General features: G+C 37.6%; 1 protein-coding gene across 1 annotated transcript in view; it reads left to right on the top strand.

The window, feature by feature from the left end:
* Nucleotides 1-20,407, top strand: part of LOC144446435 (BCL2/adenovirus E1B 19 kDa protein-interacting protein 3-like) — a 104,447-nt gene extending 84,040 nt beyond the window's left edge. The window contains exon 6 of the mRNA XM_078136197.1: nucleotides 18,465-20,407. Coding sequence (XP_077992323.1) covers nucleotides 18,465-18,507 — 43 coding nt within the window. The 3' untranslated portion in view covers nucleotides 18,508-20,407. The remainder of the gene's footprint in view (nucleotides 1-18,464) is intronic.
* Nucleotides 20,408-21,486: the final 1,079 nt, after the last annotated feature.

Below are 21,486 nucleotides of genomic sequence, written 5' to 3'. Positions count from 1 at the left end.
GGCTAAAACCAAAGCTAACAACTCTTTCTCAATTGTTGAGTAATTCTTTTGATGAGAGTTAAACTTTTTCGAAAAGTAACAGACAGGATGTTCAATACCATCGTCATCCTGTTGTATTAGAACAGCACCGGCAGCGTTGTCACTGGCATCAATTACCACAGCAAATGGCTTATAAAAGTCGGGTGCTTTGAGTATTGGCGAATGCTGGAGAATAGCTTTAAGGCTATCGAATGCTCTTTGACATAACGAATTCCAAACAAATTTCTTGTCTTTTTTCAACAAGTCAGTGAGTGGCGAAGCCACCTCAGCAAAATTCTTGCAAAATTTTCTATAATAGCCAGCCATCCCCAGAAAACGCATTAGTGCTTTCTTACCAGTAGGGACTGGATAGTTGACAATAGCCTCAACTTTGGCTTCTACTGGGGCAACACAGCCCTGCCCTACTTTGTAACTCAGATATATGACCGTAGCCTGGCCAAACTCACTTTTTGACAGATTCACTGTCAAGTTAGCTTCAAGTAATCTCTGAAACAACTTTTCTAGTGCATTGAGATGGGCTTTCCACTCGTCATTAGCTGTGATAATATCATCAATATATGACCCACTACTTTCTAAACCTCGAATTGTTTTGTCAATTAATCTTTGAAAAGTAGCTGGCGAATTATTCATGCCAAACGGCATTACATTGTACTCATACAAACCAGATGGTGTTACAAATGCGGATATTTCTCTAGCTTTGTCTGTCAATGGTACACCCCAATAACCTTTCAACAAATCGACTTTCGTAACATACTTTGTTTTACCAATCTTGTCAATACAATCATCCACCCTGGGTATAGGATACGAATCAGTTTTCGTGACAGCATTCACCTTGCGAAAATCTGTACAGAACCTTATACTACCATCAGGCTTAGGTACCATTACACAAGGTGAGCTCCAACTACTTTGACTAGGTTGAATTATATCATTCTCTAACATATACTGAACTTCCTTCTCCATTAGTTGGTTCTTAATAGGATTTAATCTATATGGATGCTGTTTAATTGGTTTGGCATCACCAACATCCACATCATGATGAACAACATTTGTTCGCCTGGGCACATCAGGAAATAGTTCTTTATATTTGAAAATTAGATCTTTCAATTCTTGTTTTTGGAGGGGCTCTAAATGACCCAACTTATCATCCAAATTATTCAAGATCTCTGAATTATTCAACTTTGGTCTTATGACATCAGACTTTCGTTTGAAATGTGGTTCATCTGACCTTTCGGTATTCTCGTGACACGTGATATTCACTGGTTTTACAGTTTCCTGTTCCTTATGATATGGCTTTAACATATTCACATGGCATAGTTGCGTTGCCTTTTTACGATCTGGTGTTTTTACCACATAGTCAACATCATTTACTTTCTTTACTACTTCATAAGGACCATGAAACTTGGCTTGTAACGGATTACCTTGGATTGGGAATAACACTAATACCTGGTTACCTGGTTTAAACACTCTAGTTCTGGCCTTCTTATCATACCAGACTTTCATTCTTTTCTGAGATGTTTTCAAATTATTCTTAGCCATTTCGCAAGCTTGGTACAATCTGTCTTTGAACTTGGATACATAGTCTAGAAGGTTAAGAGTTGTATTACTATCCATCCACTGTTCTCTCATCAGTGACAAGGGCCCTCTTACTCTGTGACCAAATACTAACTCGAATGGGCTAAATCCAAGAGATTCCTGGACGGATTCTCTTGCAGCAAACAACAGCAAGGGTATACCTTCATCCCAGTCCTTTTCATTCTCATAACAATACATTTTTATCATGGTTTTCAAGGTGGAATGAAACCTTTCTAACACACCTTGCGACTCGGGATGGTAAGCACTAGATTTGATCTGTTTTGCCCCCAGTTGATAAATTACTTGCTGGAAAAGACCAGACATGAAGTTCGATCCCTGATCAGATTGTACCTCTTTGGGCAAACCGACAAAAGTGAAGAATTTAATCAATGCCTTAGATATGACTGGTGCTTTTATATTTCTCAGAGGGATTGCCTCGGGGAATCGGGTAGCTGCGCACATTATTGTTAATAAATACTGATTTCCCAATTTGGTTATTGGTAAGGGCCCAACACAGTCGAGAATAACTCTACCAAAAGGTTCTTCAAAAGCTGGGATTGGCTGAAGAGGTGCCACTGGAGTCACAACATTTGGTTTACCGACAATTTGACAGGTGTGGCATGTTTTACAAAAGTTGGACACATCTTGTCTTAAACCAGGCCAAAAGAAATGTCTCAAAACTTTGTCAACTGTTTTGTTTATTCCTAGATGTCCTCCCATTGGAACTTTGTGGGCAAGATGAAGGATATCACCCCTATACACCTTTGGTACAACAACTTGGTGTATTACAACCCAGTCTTCATTTGCAGGGGCTTCTAAAGGGCGCCATTTTCTCATTAACACCCCGTTATCAATATAGTATCCGACTGGAACTTTATCAAGTTCCTCTTTTACAAGGGCTTTGTCCCTCATAGTCTTAATTTCAGGATCATTCTCTTGCTCAGAAATTAGTTGTTTTCTTGATAAAGACAAATCCGATTTCATTTCATTTTTCTCATCACATTTGACCTCACGGTCATCCCTATGATTATCTACTTGACAAACAAACGTCTCAGACAAATCAATGAGACTATCCTGTGAATTTTCTACCTCTAAGGTCTTTTTAGCCATTCCCCGAGTCATCACACAGGCGGGATATATATCTAAACCATTTACCTGAACTTCATCGTTTTTCTCACAAGTGCTAGGCTTTTCAGTCATCTGGACACTTGACACAACTTTGCCCCCAGCTAAGTCATTGCCTAGCAACAAAGAGACACCCTTAACAGGTAGGCTGGGCCTCAGTCCTACTTTCACAAGTCCTGTAACCAAATCTGATTTCAAGTATACATTATGCAGGGGTACACTAACAAAGCTGCCCTCAATGCCCTGAGCTAAAACAGATTCACCAGTAGCAGACTCCTCACCAAACTCTAATGTATTTCCTAACAAAAGAGACTGAGTCGCTCCAGTATCACGAAGAATCTTAATAGACATGGGACTAGTGCTTTCCTTAAGAGAAACATAACCCTCTGACACAAATGGCAAAAATTCCTCACGCACAGAATCAGATACTTTCTCAATAGGTTCAGGAACATCAAATTTCATGTAATTATTCACAACAGGTGCTCTATCAAAAACACTCTTGTGTGAGTACACAAGAGCATTGGGCAACAATTCATTCTTTCTTTTTAACTTCCAACATTCGGCCATAATATGTCCTACTTTTTTACAATAATGGCAGGTTGGAGTTTTGGATTTGAATTTCTCTGTCTGGCCACCTCCAGCTGTGAACGGCCGATTACTACTTTTATTGTCTTTGAATGAAACTTTTGACTTTTCATCACCTTCTGAATCATAATTTTGACTCTCCTTATCTTTTCTTTTTTGTTTACTGAAACTCATTGTACCATAAAATTTTGACTTATGGGTCAATGCAAAATCATCAGCCAGCATCGCTGCCTGTGACAAGGTTGTTACATCTTTCTCATCAAGATATGTTTTAACATCATCACGAACACACCTTTTGAATTCTTCAATCATTATGAGTTGTTTAAATTTACCGAAGTCATCGTTAACTTCCTTTGATTTGTACCATCTTTCAAAATAAACTTCTTTGTCATGAGCAAACTCAACATGCGTTTGATTATCCTGTTTACGCAAGCTCCTGAATTTTTGGCGATATGCTTCAGGGACAAGTTCATACGCCTTCAAAATGGCGGCTTTGACCTGGTCAAAATCAGCACATGCAGTTGCTGAGAGAGCAGAATATGCCTGTTGGGCTTTACCCTTCAACACACTTTGAAGCATTAAAGGCCAATGTTGTTTAGGCCATTCTAGGTTTTCAGCAACTTTCTCAAAATGTTGAAAATATTTATCAACTTCTTGCTCATTGAAAGGTGGAACCATTCTAACTTCTCTACTAGGCACAAACGTGGTAGGGAATAACCCGGGTGAAACATTCAAAGGAGAATTTAGTCTAAGCCTTTCGAGCTCAAATTTCCTTTCTTTTTCTCTCTCTTCCATTTCTAGAACTTTCATTTCTCTTTCTCTTTCTTGGTCTAACCGTTTTAGTGCTAACTCCATTTCTAATCTTTTCAATTCCGTTTCGTCTGTGGGTTTTCCTACATAATGCTCTAACACTTCTGCACCAAAAACATCCTCGTCAACAAAATATTCAACAATAATTTTCTTGAGTTCTAACTTAGTCATAGAGGCTTTAATGCCTTCAATCTGTAATTTGTTAACAACAGCTAGCAACTCAATTTTCTTTAGTTTCTCTAAAACCTGAGTGGTTGGAGTTGTTACGAATTGGTCTATGTCACTCATTGTTGCTGTCTGATATGATACGATTTTCCACAACGTAATACTGAATAAATTCGGGACAATTTAGTTATAAATATATTAATTAACTGAACTAGTAATACTAGTAATTGCTCAAGTTCCCGGACTGGCCCCCAATTATGTTACGAATCGAATCTCACGCAACATAAGCACACAGACAGCAGCAACTAAAGACACCAAGATATTCTTGTTTTTGAGCTTGAGAATTATTTATCGCCACTAAATTATCACATACAACACAGTGAGGTTATAAAATGATACAGTTCAACTTAATCTATCTTATACTAGTGTTCTTTGGACTCTACGCTGGTCTTAAACGGCGGCTGAACAGATGGTTTGTGTCGGAATGACGAAGTGACGTGTACAGAAATTGTCCGATACGTCTTTACGAATGTTAGAGTTCGCTATTCTCAAACTGTACTGTTTTTCACACAAAAGCCTTTACCTGTGACGGCTATACATCCAACATGGAAACTTCTCGTTGCCAGTAGGTAGTAGTTATATCACGCTTATTTCAAAGGTGGGTGTGGAAATTTTGCACAGGTGAACAATGCACATTGAGTTCCGACGAAGAGCATGTACACGTGGATAGCTGAACACCGACGGACCATTACACGTCGACCAAGCGTCACTGCTACCTTGCACACCGTTGTCCTGGCGAAGTCTGACTCTAGCCTTCTACACTAACATGAGACGTTGTTCTTTCTAATTAGTTTCCCATTATCCCAACATTAATATACTCTCGACCAATCAAAAGATCTAACGTCTCTTGAGTCATTATAATAATAGCGCATCCATGTGGACGTCTACACAGTTGTATATGTTAATGAATTCAGAGTACAAAATAAACTAATTCAAATACATTAGTGATAATACTCAAGCTCTACGTAACAAGCCCCACAACCAAGCCTGAACACAGTTGCAGTATATATCCCCGGCCGCCGTGTCCATGCCCCTAGATCGACACGTCGATGTGTTGTAGCAATACTTCGTAGAATCACGATCGATGTTGAATTTTCTAAGTAATGCAAAAGTAACTGAATACATTATCCAGTTTATGATTTTAGGGACACGATGAATCAATGAGTGTACGTACGTTACTCGTCCGCGTTTCACTAGGCTGTGGTTTGGAATGAAATTCTCAAGCCCCACAACCAAGCCTGAACACGACGCTAAGTCAGACACAACATTCAATTATCATTCCAAAACCACATGGCACCATTAGATGGTGTTAATTATCATAATTTATACGTATCCATTGTTGGTGATATCCAATAGTATTACCGAACGTCATACATGATAAGTAGTATTAGTTTCATGGATACCCGGGAAACATAGTAACACTAGTTACTGGTGCGTCGTGAAGGTGGGCGACGCGAAACGGTTGCTTGAATGACAGCTGGGCGATGTAATGACACAGCAATTTCAACTTAGCTTTAGAGAACAAATACGGAAGTACTGTTTGCCTTCCTTTTGGTCATCTTTTCGAACAAAGCAGTTATCACGCTTCCTAAACAAATATAATAAAATTTGGTGGTCCGAAATGGAAAAGTGGTGGTCCTGTGGACACCGTTAACTTAGACCCCTATAGTCACTTTATCAACCTATTTTTTAGCCTTGACATACATGACCCCAAAATGAAAGGATTTTCAAAAATTAACAAGACCAAATAAGTATGCCATTTTCTCATGCCATGTTGACAAAAGTTGACAGATGTTGATATTTTTGCATGCTCTTTTTGTCTATTTTATGCACAGAAATAACTCATTGGTATGGTAACAATTTTGTATACATAAAAACAAGCTTTTTCATACACTTACCAACACCTTCAGTCCACATAAAGTGCACAGAAACAGAGTGAAAAAAAAAGACAATCTTTCTCCTATGAAATAGTAATTTTTACTGAATACAACATGAGTGCCATGGAAACTCTTACCACATTATTATCTTTACCTGTTACTTGATATTTCACCCTCAGCAAGGACTTAAAATGTCCAAGTATCATGTTTGAGTCTCACAAGTCTAACTTACTTACAACTTGTCTTACATATCCACAGTATTAAGGTAAAAATGTCCTTGGGTAATATGGAAATTATTTTTAGATAGAATAACATTGACATATTTTCACCAAAAAAAGCATGATTTCCCACGATTTGGTGCGTCACGTCACATCTTACCTCAATGAGGAACAAACAGATCACAGTTGTAGAGGTGAAATACACTTTAATTCTATCAAGCACATTTTGAGTTTCGCCAAAATTCTAATTTAATGGGTATACAACTTATGACATCTATGCTACTGATAAACTTTTTTAAGGATGAGATGCAGGTTCGTTGGTGAATTTTGGCCTTTTTTTTTTTTTTTGCTCATTATGAAGCTTCATGGTATGTGCCATCATTTGGTTAAAAGATTTTTTGAAAATCGTTCATTTTTTCCATTAATAAATTTGAAATGAAAAAACTCTAACGCTATATGTGTTTTATATGGTTTCATTCCTGAATGTTTATGTACAAAGATTTGCATACATAAAGAAGATTGACAGGAACGTTGATTACAGAAGTGTCTTTTCATATGCAAATGAGCCATAGCTGGTAGGCCTCTGTGCAATGACTGACGTGACATTATCTCTTAGCTGTGTTGTTGTACAAAACCAATAAAACTCGGTAAATTTGGTTATAACCAATAAAAAGTAAAAAAATACCTCCTTTGAACCTGGACTTATGCACGTTGACTTTGACCAGTGCATCGGCTAAAAACGTTACAGTGAAGCGGCCTACACTGCACTACAGCCGCACAGTCGCTTGTAAACTGTTACTCCTTTCCTAAATGGTACTTACAAGTTACATACAACACGTAGGGGGAGAGGGGGGGTATGACATTGCTACCGATTTCATAAGAATATCGCCAATCCCCATAATAACGTCATTGTTCTGTATTAGGACCGTTATAGACAAGAATAAAACCATTTAGGAAAGGAATAACAGTTTACAAGCGACTGTGACTACACTAGTCTACAGCCTTCAAGTGTACCCGACGCGACGGCGATGTATTAGATGACGGTTTTCAAGTACCATGCATGTAAAAAAAAACCATACAAATCTCGAATATCTAACAGTATTGCAGGCTAATTGTTTTAGCCGATCGAAAAAAATTGATGTTTACAAAAATAAAACGATTCAACACGTTGGCGCATCGAAAATGAACCACGCTATCTTCGAGACTTGAGAGTTCACGTCAGATGCGTGACATTGCATCGGCGATTTCCGGGTATTACATTTCTGTTTCTGTAAGATTCACAGAACGTGGCCGTAGACTAGCTTTGAACTTTCGCGTTGGTGGATTTTGACAGCGTCCTCTTCACATACTATATTATATTATTAGGGTTAAGGTCCTATAAATTGAGTGTGGCAACCACACTCTAACGATCGGCTTATCACGGCTCGATCCTTCGTGAACTTTCGAGACACGTCGACACCGAGTCACATGTACTGTAGTAGTATACGTGCGTTGCGTTGTTTATTTGCGTCTACGATGACGCTGTCTGAACGTAAACGGCAAAGAATTTGGCACCGAGCGATCCTCAAGGCTATTAAAGTTATAAAACGGAGATTTTGAAGGTACAAGTAGTTTAAATAAATGAGGTAATGTCTACTACGACTCCGAGTATCATAAAACGTCACTCGCAGTGGAAGAAAAACTGTTGACGTGAGTTCAAGTACCATTATTTATACCGTAGTTTTGTAACACTCCTTACAATTTGTATAACATTCCCGATGTCGTACGGTGTAGGGTGTGGAAATTTGATTTCAGGGAAAGGATTAACTTTTTTTATTGTGTGTCTTCAACGAAACACCAACAACGTAGCAATGCCTAATACATGAGCAGGAATATGGAACGTAGCCCATATTCGAATCAAAACACGAACACCAACTGCGTAGAGCAAGAGCTTTGAATCCAAACCAGAAAGTATACTCGAGAACGGCACGCGTACCGTATTAAAAGATTAAACCAAAGTCTCCACCCGTAGATGAATAATAGATGACTTGACACCTTTATCGCGGGAAACAAACACGTTTCTATCTGTAGCATTTCATGACCCTCCTAAAATACCCGATTTTCTTCATGTCTGTAGCAAAGCAACGTACACAACCAAATGGCAAGGATTGAGTAACATATTTGCAAGTCACAGAAAACAGCTGTTGCAATGTCTGTCGAATTTGAAAGCTTTTGTCGGGCGAAAGGAGTCCAATTGTGTTAATTAGCATTTTTCTACGTTCTTTATTTTGTATACTGTGTGAAGTTCAAAGCTATTTAACTTTGCGTCAGAACGTCCCAGCTGCGTCAAATTTGGAGACAATACTCGGAGACAGTGTGTCGAAAAAACGTTCCTCCGGATTGTTTAGTTTTTGAGGGAATCAAGAGATATTGCGTTGAGAAGTGTGAAAAGCGGTAATTTATGCAAAAAACACAAAAATACAACTTTGGATGATTATAACAAGACAATGAGGGACAAAATAAAAAATCCGGAGGAACGTTTTTTTGTTTATGTACATAGCTTTCATTTGAAGTCAAAAAGAGGACTATATTCAACTGTTTGTAAAAGTTAAATAGCTTTAAGTGAAAATCGTCAAAAAACACAGTTTTTGGGTACAGATCAATAATATGGTTAAAAATGTAAAAAATCACCACAGAAACCACAACTTCATACAAAGACTCGACATAATTAATGAAAAAAATGGTATATTTATCTTGTCTTTACTGTGAAATGTGATGGAGGAAAAATGAGCTAACGAACCTGCATCTCAACCTTAAGTGCATGGTACAGATTTGGCTAATGCATGTTTTCTTGTTATCTTTTGCAGATAGATGATAGTGAGTAAATTGTTGGATCCTGTACTGGTTTACAAGCATACAGACACAACAAAGGCACACACCTTGCACAACAGACATAAATACAATAACAAAGTTCTCAGAACCCGAGAACACTCTTCAGTTGAGGAGGTTAAAGTAGGATTTGGGCACCGTCCCAAATTAACTGCTGGTCTGAACATAGACCACTAGAGAACTAGAGAACACAAAGAGAACAAAAGCAAAGACAACAACCAAAATCTAATAAAACACATGTGATAGGACAGTACATACATAAAATAAAAGACAGGTGATAGGACAGTACATACATAAAATAAAAGACAGGTGATAGGACAGTACATACATTATTACAAACTTGTCCTAGAACTCGCTACAATATAAGTTGTACCAAGGATACAAACACTTGAAAGAACTAGAAATAGAAAGTTCAATTGTCTTAGTTTATATTTCAAATTACTGACTAGGTATTAGCAATAAAACAATCATGGGAATGTGTGTCCAACAATACAGGCAGTCTGTAGGAAGTTTTTATTCTGTGCACTACATGATCAATGTAAAATTAACAAAGATATTGTCCTTCTGCTGCGCTTGTATTCTTCACCTTTACTTGTATTATAATTATTACACCAGGATGTTGCTCCTGCTTGGAGGTGATATAGAAACAAACCCAGGTCCTCCAACACCAAAACAGACTTGCCTTGGTAAATTTGCAATTGTTGGTAGTATACATCAAGGTTCACCCCAATTTTTGATTACTGACTCTGGTGCAAGTACATGTTCACAAGACACACCATCAGTCTGTGTAATTTTGACTTTTTATTGTACACCATCCCTAAAATTGACACTGCACAATGAATAAAATGTTCTTGTGACTCCACCATTGTCCTTAACTTAAAACACTGTTCCTCGGTCATTACAGCTATTAAATCATATTAAGTCTCAAACATCCACTGCGGGGGCTGTGTCATCTTCGATGGCTTGTTGTTGAATGGTTTATTCCATCATGTCATCATGAAGAGTAGGCATGTCCCATAATAATAATAATAATAATGTTGGTTTCTTATATAGCACTTTCCCACACCGTGCTCAAAGTGCTTTACAATTATTACCCCTGGCTCGGATCAGAACGGCACAACGGCCCTTTAGTCTTCCTCAACTCCCCGGGGAGCATACAATCCATTGCAGCCATTTAAGCGCATAGGATTAAAGCCTTCACATTGCAACGTACATCCTACATCCTACATCCCCAGTTATACAGCTGGGTTGACTGAGGCACAGTCGTGGTTCAAATCTTGCCAAAGGACTTTCGCCACTCAGAAACAAACAGCAGGCAGCGACGGGGCTCGAACCTGCAACCTGTAGATTCCAAGCCTGTAGATTCCAAGCCGGTCATGCTAACCATTCACCCATCATGACGCCACGTCCAACAAGGAGACACAACATAAGAAGGCATTGAATAAACATTCAAAAAATGCATGTAAATTTGCCTAGCAACAAGACCACGCCCATAGCAACAGCCAAATGATCCCGTATATTATGAAGGTAACAACAGGAATTGAAAGACAAATGAATATAACATTCAAAAAATGTATGCAAATGTGCCTAGCAACAAGACCACACCCATAGCAACAGCAAAACAATCACATATATTGCCAAGATAACAATGGGGATTAATAGACAATTGAATAAACATTCAAAAAATGTATGTAAATTTGCCTACCAACATCACCACGCCCATAGCAACAACCAAATAATCATGTATAACACAAAGACAAGAAACAGGAATTGGAAGACAAATGAATAAACATTCAAAAAATGTATGAAAATGTGCCTAGCAACAACATCATGCCCATAGCAACAGCCAAAAGATGACATATAATTGTGAAGATAACAATGGGGATTAATAGACAATTGAATAAATATTCAAAAAATGTATGTAAATCTGCCTAGCAGCAAGACCACGCCCATAGCAACAGCCAAATGATCACATATATTGCAAAGATAATATCAGGAATTCATACACAGGTGAACAAAAACATTCAGAAATGTATGCAACTACATCTAGCAACATGACCACACCCACAGCAACAGACAAATGGTCATGTATATTGCAAAGATAGCAACATTATTGGATAGGCAATTGGATTCAGCAAATGAACACCTATTGTTAGCATGGACTGGCATATTGATAAACATTTTGAACAACTATACAGTTGTGCTACAACGCCATCGGCGGTATTTTTAAAATAATACCTTTTGTAATATTTTTCTGTTTGTATTTGTCTGTTATGTAAAAATTAAGCTGTCTTGTGGTATGTTTTTGTTCTTCTCTGGACCATGGGTCTGTAATAAAGTTTAAATAATTGAATAAATATTATATAGAAATCATAATTTTTATGATAATCATGTTTATTTCAATATTAATCACCCTACCTGGGGTAGTTTGTTATGCTACGTTCAAAAAAAGGGGTCATTTTATGAACATCTGTTGCCATGGTAACTAAAATCACCATCATTTGTTAATCATTTTTCCAAAAGTTGACAAAACATTGAAAAAAAAGATAATACAGTCAAAAAATGTCCTTGTGTTAGACATGTATGAGTTAGTGCTACCTGGTGTAACATAAATTGTATAAATTTGATAGCTGTTTCCATGGAAACATGGTAGACATGAAAATTATGTTTTCATTATCTACACATTCATCTCACAAATAACATTATAAATCTGATAAATATCTTTTTATTTGCACATTGACCCCACTACCAAGGGTAGTTTGTCATGCTGAATTCAAAAAAAGTGGTCATTTAATGAACCTCAGTTTCTTTGGTAACCAAAATAACCATATTATGTGGATGTTTTAAAAAATTAGACATTTAACACTTTTAAAAATTAAAATTAGGAAAAACATCATTGCTGTTTGAATGTATGGGTTGTTGATATCTGTTGTGACAAAGTTTCATGATTTTTGAAATTATCTGTATCAAAGTTATGCAATTCTAAAACTCTCAAATCACCAGAATAAATTGTAAATACCTAAAATACCAGCAGTCCTTGAGAAATTGATCTACACAACTTGGTTCAGTGTTTCATCACAAAATCTCCAAATGTGTACACATACATTTGAGTACAAGTTGACATACTGTACAAAAAATGTATATCGTTTGTATATGGATAGAAATTCAAAATCCGACAGTTTCGAAGATCGTCTGCTGCTCTCCAACTGACATTGTAGTATTGTGACAATTTGATGTGCGTACATGCTTATGTACGTATTTCTGGGTCCCAAATTCAAATGATAATAGACACTGATATCATTCATGTCATTGGTAACAAGTGGCATTCATTTTTACAGGAATATTGATAAATTATCCAGAAATTCTCAATCATGAGGCGTACGAGGCGTCGAGTGCGAGAAATATGGCGACTGTTACACTGTGTGCACGCAAGGCGAATGACATCACTAGAATTGAATACATTGTAGCTATGTGTGCATGCGGTACACACATCACATACAAGTGAGATAGACAATGATAGAAACCAACTCACCAGCTTACAAATGTATTGTTTATATACATGACTTTGCCAACGACGTGGAATAATCATTAATTTACATTAAGTTACTAAAATCATCAATGACTTAAATCAGCAAGGGGCGAATGTTATACAGTGTTTTTTCGGAGTGTCTGCTGATCAGCGCATGTTACCGGTACCAGCACATTGTGCTGGTGCATGGTGACAGGTCTGAGATTTTTATGACATCAATTTGAGGATGTAAATGTTACTGGGTTCCCTGATGAATTTATGAGTTCCCCCGGGTGTGGCCCATAATCAAAGTGAAATCGCAAATTTTGTTTGAACTGATATAAAGAAGACAAGTCAGCTTCATGATAATAATCTTTTTTTAGAACAATAATGCGTAGTATTTGTCTTGCTTTCAAGCAGACTACTGAGAGTTGATTGCTTTTATTTTGATACATGTTCCATTGTCGCAATCAACATAAAAAATATGCAACTTTGATGTTGTAATTCAGTGTACCATTGCCATTGTTGTGTCTACCTGGAAAATTACTGCATCATAGGAAATACAGGTTCATATAGACAACACAGTACAGTCAATACATCAAAACAAAAAATAAATAGATAAAACAATAATTTGCTCTGTAAGACGTGCCTAGCCATAGTTCTCTTCAGTATGTTCAAATTCTATTTTACAATGCAAAAGTAGTTGTAGACGATAAGGTACCATGCCACATGTACAGTAAGCCTTCAGTACACGTGGGACGGGTACTTTTTGAAAGACAATGAAACTGCTTTGTGTTACTGTGTGGATGGTAATGTACCCAATCAAGAGAAAATGAAATAAAGTGAGTACACAGTTTTCAAGGTGGCTGGTTATCAGACACAACTAAAATGCCCAAAGTGTAAATTAAGAAATTAATTCATGATTATCTGGAAAATATTTGACGATTACGCGGCAAAACAAGACTAACCATGTCACTAGCAAAAGTGTTCTTGGTGAATTTAACCCTTGACCCAGTTTCATCCGGCGGATGTCAAGGAAACAAGGTCAGTGCGACATCTCATGCATGATCAACAACGTTTACATGAGAGTACAACTAAATGTTGTCTAAACTTCAGTGGAAGAGAAATTGTGTTGAAAAAAATCAATAATCTTTTCAGTAAACTTTGCAACACTGTATAATCAAAATAGTTCTACCTGTCAATGTACTGCTGCATATAGTGTACAAGTACTACTACTAAACACTTCGTGATCTGATACATTTTTTTGGACCCACAGTGTATTACATTATGTTACATGAATTTGCTGAACGGCCAGTTACAGTATGTTGTGAAAGTCTATGATGGTTTGAAAACAGCGGCGATTTTGAAATAATATTACAAATATAGTAAGGCGCATTGAAAATATTGTTTTCAGGGAATGTCATCAACAACTTTATAAATCATTACAGAACAATGTATTTGGCATGTTAACCTTACTCGTTTGTGATGCGAGTCGTTCAGACAGATATTGGGGGGGGGGGGGCTACTCCCTTATTTGGGTATAAATTTATGTGCTGCCCTTTTGGGTTCATTTGGTAGCCCTTTGGTCTAAAATGAGGTCAGGGTTTTTTTCGAACTAAAGAGTTTAAAATGGGTACACTTTGCATTATATTCGATTATGCTTGGTCTAAAATGTGGCCATTTGTCCTTTGCCAAATCGTAATTGCCATTAATTGCCCCAAAATGTTGCCTTCTAAGGAAAATGTAATTTTGTCTAAACTTTATGCTTTTAAAAACCTGTAAATTAACTTGGAACTTATCCCCACTACACAGGTCAGGAAAATTCTGTTGGTCAAGGTCAGGCCACTGCAGTGGTACGTAGTACTTTACTGCCAGCAGCAAATATGAGGTCAGTCCAGGTACCGGACACCCATCGATTATATGACTGACCAAACAGGAATGCAACCTGGAGTTTATTTCTCCCCTTGGGGACACTCCTACGTTCCTTATAGCCAGTTTCCTGTGACAAACCCTCAATATCTCAGTCAGTATACAGGGGTTCATTCACAGATGATGGGTGAACACTGCCTTTTTACCACAGGGAACAGCACCCTCCATGGTACCCAGTGTTCCCAATGCCTGGCAGCAAACCTTTCAACGTGGTTTTCAGGGGTGGATTCCACCTGTTACTTACCCCACAATGGGTCCAGTGACAATGAGTCCCCACCTCCAGGGGAACCAGGGGGCCGCAGCAGGAATTCAACCTACATCCTCTCGGCGATCCCGTTCCAGTAGTAGGTCTACTACTCAGAGTAAAGCGTCATCATTCGATCATTCCATCTCAGGGTTGAGACACAGTTCATGCTCCCCACATGAAGACCAGCCAGATTGCTTTAATCGTTTAGCTTGGGAAGATCTCCACAGGCATCTAATGATGTGTCGGAGATTCATGCCTCTGATGATGATTTTAACGACATGGAATCTCGTACTGAAATTTCAGCCGGGGCATCCAGTCGCTGTCCGTCAGCGGCCACTGCTCATGATGAAGTTGCCTATGAAGAGGTAATGTCATGGATTTACGAGCAGTTTATTTCAGTCACTTGGGGAGGAGTCGCAAGCATCATCTTACCGAGCCACATCTCTTCCTTGGGTCGATTCAGTCTCATCTTGACAAGTACAAATCGAGAACAAACTGGTCGGTATGAACGACAAGGATCCCCTTCCACTGGGTCGATTCCCATGGTTCAGATCCAAGTCAAAGTCTTACTAGGTTCACACGTCTGAACCATGGCTATGGTATCCAACTTTGGAGAAGGAAGTGAGATAAGTCGATGACAGCTATACCGCTTTCAAATCCTATATGGTTTCTTGCTCCTTGAGTGAATTATTGTTCAAGAACATACGCATTCTATCCCATCTGGACTGGTTTATCACCACGGCGATCGAGTTAACCAAGAGTGGCCCTGTTTCAGACACTCAGAGCAAACTCCTCTGTCTTTTTTGCTCAGTAGCGATGAGCGCGACTGATCTCACAGACTCATCATTACGTTGGCAAACATCGCTTATTTTGTTGGATCATGATGCCTTCCTTGAATGACTAGCACCGAAATACACCCTGAACTAAAACTAGAAGCAAGGGCTAGCAAGACGAGGAATTCTAGATTTTTATTTGGGAGCTTATTGAGCGAACATGTAGCGGGTTCGAACACTTGTGCACGAACCTACCACCGCCCACGTTCCGCTGTCCAATGTTAAAAATCACCACTAACACCAAGAAAATCATGGCAATTATGCCTGCTTTCACCTCAGTGTTTTTGTCTGTTGGGGAAGTTGCCCCAGGATTGGGAGCCATGGCCAAAGGTTCACGGTGTCGGAAGCTCGTCGATTTCTCCTAAACACAACGGTGAAAATCTAATCACAATGGTAGAATCGAAGCTAACGGGTCAAAGGTCTTGAGTGCAACGCGGTAAACATTTTAGCCAATAGAATTTTGTTTTACAAAGCTTTGAAGTAGGGTATGGCAAATCTGCTACTATTGTTGTGCTATAAGCTCGAAAACTGCAATGTGATTGGTCGAGATGTTTAATGACCCTGAGGTCGCCTACAGTATTAAATATTCATGAACACTGCCATATATGGGGATCGGGTAGAGTGTGTTATGGGCTACTTCGCATGTCAGCATCAATGGCGTAAAGATTAACATCTGTTTCAGGTTGCTTGGTAACCTAGGCCTGTTTTTAGCACAGCTGAATTAAATCTTAGACACTATGATTAAAACAGGTTCATATAAATGCACAATCCTTAATAGGCATTCAAAAAAACAGTTTGTACAAAGAATAAGAAGTCACACATTTTATGCGGAAAGAAAAATAGTCATATCAAGACCTCCATGATCATACTGTGTTTGGCAGGTTAAATTTCCTGCATGTACCAATTGCCATGATATTTGATGGGTGTATTACCTTTGGTGTCTAGTTGGGAAATTGTTCAAATCAAAATGATCTTACTACGGGTGTGTGATTTGGGTCGAAAAATGTAATTTCAGCAAATGAACACCTATACCTGGCATGGATCAGCATATGGGAAAACATTTTTAACAACTGTACAGTTGTGCTACAATGCCATTGGCGCTATTTTTTTAATTATACCTTGACTTTGTGAAAGTCCATCATTATCATCGTCATCACCTCCGAAATATGTCATTGTACAATAGATATATGATTAGTCATTACAAGTGATGGCAAACAATACTGCTCTTTAATGTCATTCTAAGCTACAACTTGGACAGAAGATTAAAAATTATGAAGTTTTCACTTGTTTGAGTTTGTACAATAGAAAATACATTAATTACATCCATGTAATGGTACATGTTGATATTCTAATACCCATCCATGTGTTCTAAGTCAATGACAATGGTTGGGATGGGAATAGTTTATAAATGCAATTGTTTGGGATACTGAGGAGCTGTGTCCTATTCAAGGGTTTCGGTTCTCTTTGTTTTCCATTCTCTCTGAACACAAAGTGAAAAGCAGGAACTTTGTCAGTTGTAGTTTTTAACACAACTAAACTGTCTGTCTGTCTGTCTGTTTGTCTGTCTGTGTGGATTTGTGTGTATGTGTGTGTGTAAACAACTTCAAGTAAAAAACCACTGGGCCGATTGCCATGATATTTGGTGGGTGTTTTACCTCAGGTGTCTAATTTGGAAATTGTTCAAATCAAAATTATCTTACCATCTGTGTGTGATTTGGGTCAAAAAATGTGATTTTTGGTAAAAAAAAACATAAACTCCCCAACCACCTGGCAGATAGGCCTGAAATTTGGTGGAAATTTTCTGGGGGATGTTTCTGAGGAAGTACATATCATGTGATATTGATTACATGATAATCCCATTGGAGATAAAATTCCATATCATATGGAATTTGGGGCTAAAAAAACTGATTTTTTGGGGGTGAAATGTCTGTAGAAATATTTAGGCCTGATTAAACCATTAAAGATTTTATGTGGTACTTTAGCTTATAATGTAACAAGTGTGTGTGAATGGCACTGGAATTAATCTCTCCTTGAGGTTTCGAGGAATAATTGTCTAGCTAACTTTAACACAGCACTAGAAGCTGTAGATGAAGAGAGTGATTTTGGTTTTGAGTTTTATCTCTCAAACTACCAAGGATGAAATTTAGTTATGAGTTTGAAAGTGTTACTGTTAGTCTGTAAATTGTGAGTGTCATACTTATGTAATTGGCCCTTGCAACCCTGACCACACCCTTAGCAACAAACAGTGATGCATTTCATGACGATAAGAGGGATTCTTAGATGAGTGAACAATCATTCAAACAGTATGTAAATATGCCTAGCAACAAGATCATGCCCATGGCAACTACCAAATGATCACAGATATTGCAAAGATAACAGGGATTAATAGACAAATGAATAAAACATTCAAAAAATATATGCAAATATACCTAGCAACAAGACCACACCCATAACAACAGCCTAATGATCAAGTATATACCCAGATTGTAGTAAAAAGTCCACCTAAACAATCTTTGGAAAACACTGCTATATTCAAGTTGATAACTAAGTCACCTCATACATGTAAGGGAAAACACTGCTATATTAATGTTGACAACCAAAGTCACTCTTATTCTCTTTTCTTTTCAGAATCTACATCGGTGCTCGCCTGGCATCCAACAAGACTTCTTGAACTTTTGACTTCAGTTAAATCTGGGCTGGACAATTTCAACTTCTTCCAGAAAGTATATTCATTATACTAGTATAAAAAAGGAAGCAAAACACGCACAGAATGTTGCAGTCAGCTGACAAATTTACTCATATTAAATGTCAGATGTAAAGCACTCTAAAGATACAAACAGATAATGATGTATGTTTGATGATAAAGACAATGTTGTATATCTTTGGAATTGATAGTATTTATCTGTATTATGCTGTTGAGGTAATTACAGTATTCATTTATTCATATCACTTAGAACCATTATGTACATGTATACAGGACTGTCTCCCACTACTGGTCATTAAAATTCCACATTAAATAAATTAATTCATTAAATGTAAACATACATGCTTCAAATCAGTCAATTTTTTATGCCAATTGTAAACTTGATTGTAATCTTCAATTTATCTTTTTAGCATAAGTGGAACTGATAAGGTTCAGTAGTGCTATAGGCTTTGAGATGTCGGTCTGTGTGTGTGTGTGTGTGTGTGTGTGTGTGTGGACAACTTAAACTCAAAAAACAACAGACCGATTATATTGATATTTGTTGGGGACTTGCAGTATCTAGTTGGGAAAGTATTCAAATCAAAATGATTGCACCTTAGGTCAGTTTTTGGTAAAACAATAATGTGATTTTGGGGGAAAAAAATACTTACACTCTGAAATTTTGTGAATTGGGGTATGGATACAAAAGAGTGTTCATGACATGGTGATCCCATCAATGATGCAAATGAGGAATACAAATGTGATTTTTTGGTCAAAAATGTTTAATTCCAAAAGTACTTGGCGGATTTGACTGACATTTTGCAGGGATGGTTCAGGGGATGTACAGATTAGTGATATTAATTACATGATGATCCCATTAGCAATATACAAATTAGGGCTAAAAACCATGATTTTTGGTGAAATGTCTCTCAGTATTATTTAGGCAGGCAGGAGTGTACATAAATTATAATTTTATTGATCTCATTATAGACTTTTGATGGGATACATAATGTAACAAGTTCATGTCAGTAGCAATTAATCTCTCCTTGAGGTTGCTTGGAAAGATTCTCCACAAACTGAATGATAGATTGGTTCAAGGTGAATGCCTGTCTGTCTGTGTCTGTCTGCCTGTCTTGTAGATGGAAGTGCTTTTGATGTTGAACTTTACCTCTCAATTACTGGGGATAAAATTTGGTAATGATTCTAAAAGTGTCAGTCTAAAAATTGTGAATGTGTTATACTTACATAATTGGCCCTAGCAACCATGACAACACCCTTAGTAACAGTCAAATTATAGGGTATATTGCAAAAATAACAACTGGGATGCATATAAACATTATTAGCCGCCAAAGGGCAAAGCCAACATTAATAGCCCCAACGATAACAGCAAAATGGCGGCCATATTTGTCATAAATCACACTTTGCCCAATAACTCATGAAGTTTAACAGCTAGAGACCTCATTCAAGTGTCTCCACCCATGTTATTGATCATGAGCTTTTTAATGGCACATTAATTTTTGACCTTGACCTTCATCTTCAGGGTCAAATAGCTATGTCTTCCTATTTGAAATCATTAAGATAATATAAATATTAATGCTAATGTGCCTGAAATTGTCAAGGATCTACACATAATAGATAAGAAATGAACAACCCTTTCAGGTTTTGTCAGTGTATCTTTTCAGTCTAAAGACTGGGTAGCAAATTACGTTAATGTCTTGCTGCAGAGCCTCATTCTGGTGTACGCTTTCACAATGGTGGCCTTGTCAACACCATGTGAGAACTACACGAATTTTCCATGGCTTGAAAACATTAAATTTCCAAGGTAAATTTTTCTCATTATGTATTAATCAGCCCATACAATGCGTATTTATATTGAATAAATGTTATAACAGGAAATTTGCAAGTTGTCAAATTACAGTCGATGCTAATGGTTGTGGCTGTGTTGTGTCTGTGTCCAACTTTGTCCTGCCAGCAAGGTGTGTTGCGATCCTTGAAACAATACACAATTTTTAGGACTAAAATTTTAGTTTATATTTGTTATCTGTGCGAAATTTGGTGTCTCTACCTTATGTGGTCTATATTTCGTACAGATTTCAATCTGACGTTGCAAGTTCTCAAGTTAATGATTGTGAGTACATACGTACATCTGTGTTGAATTTGCCGTGGCTGGCAAAGTGTGTCCATAACACTCGAAACAACACAAAATTTTGAAGACTAAAATTTTAGTCGATTATCTGTGCCAAATTTTGAGTCTTTACCTTATGTGGTCCTTAAGTCGTACAGATTCCAATTTGACGTATAGTTAGCATTAGCAACTCCGTTGCTGATTGATGATCTAATTCTGTCAAGGTGGCGAACAGAGATGTCAGTAATGGATACAGCAGAGGGAAAAACTGTAGTTATGAAAAGGGACAAACCAAAGGTAGGGAAATTAACAGAAAGGCAAAAGTATCAAATAGCTAGTGGTGTGACAAAAGATATTACTTCTTTCCTGGCAACATGTGGAGAAAAAGAGTTTCATGAAAAACTTGACAGCTTGAAAACTTTGTTTAGTTGTTGGCAAAATAACACATGTCAACGTAGTCAAAGAAACAGTTCCAACAAGAAAGGACCCTGCCTCACCATCCTGTAGCCCCAATCATGGCCTAATTAAGAACCAGTACTGTTTTCCTAAATGTAAAATTATTTCTTTAAATTAAATTTTAAAAGATGAAACTCAAACATTTAATAATGAAAACTTTAAGTATGAGGTCTAGTACCTTAGAGTAATAATCAAGGGCCATGTCAACTCCAGACATAACCAATCAGGAAAAGACGCAATGATTCTAGATAACCTTTGATCGATGTGTATGACAAGTATCCAGGTAACTGTAGCAGGAATATTGAAGCGTCTAGATTGACAGTTGAGTTGCGCAAGCTAATAGAATCGAAGCCATGGATACATGGTTGAATTTTCATTTCAGAATA

The sequence above is a fragment of the Glandiceps talaboti genome, chromosome 15 (genome assembly GCF_964340395.1).
Source record: "Glandiceps talaboti chromosome 15, keGlaTala1.1, whole genome shotgun sequence".
Lineage (NCBI taxonomy): Eukaryota > Metazoa > Hemichordata > Enteropneusta > Spengelidae > Glandiceps > Glandiceps talaboti.
The sequence above is the reverse complement of the archived record's forward strand: the minus strand, read 5'-3'. Positions and strand labels throughout refer to the sequence as shown.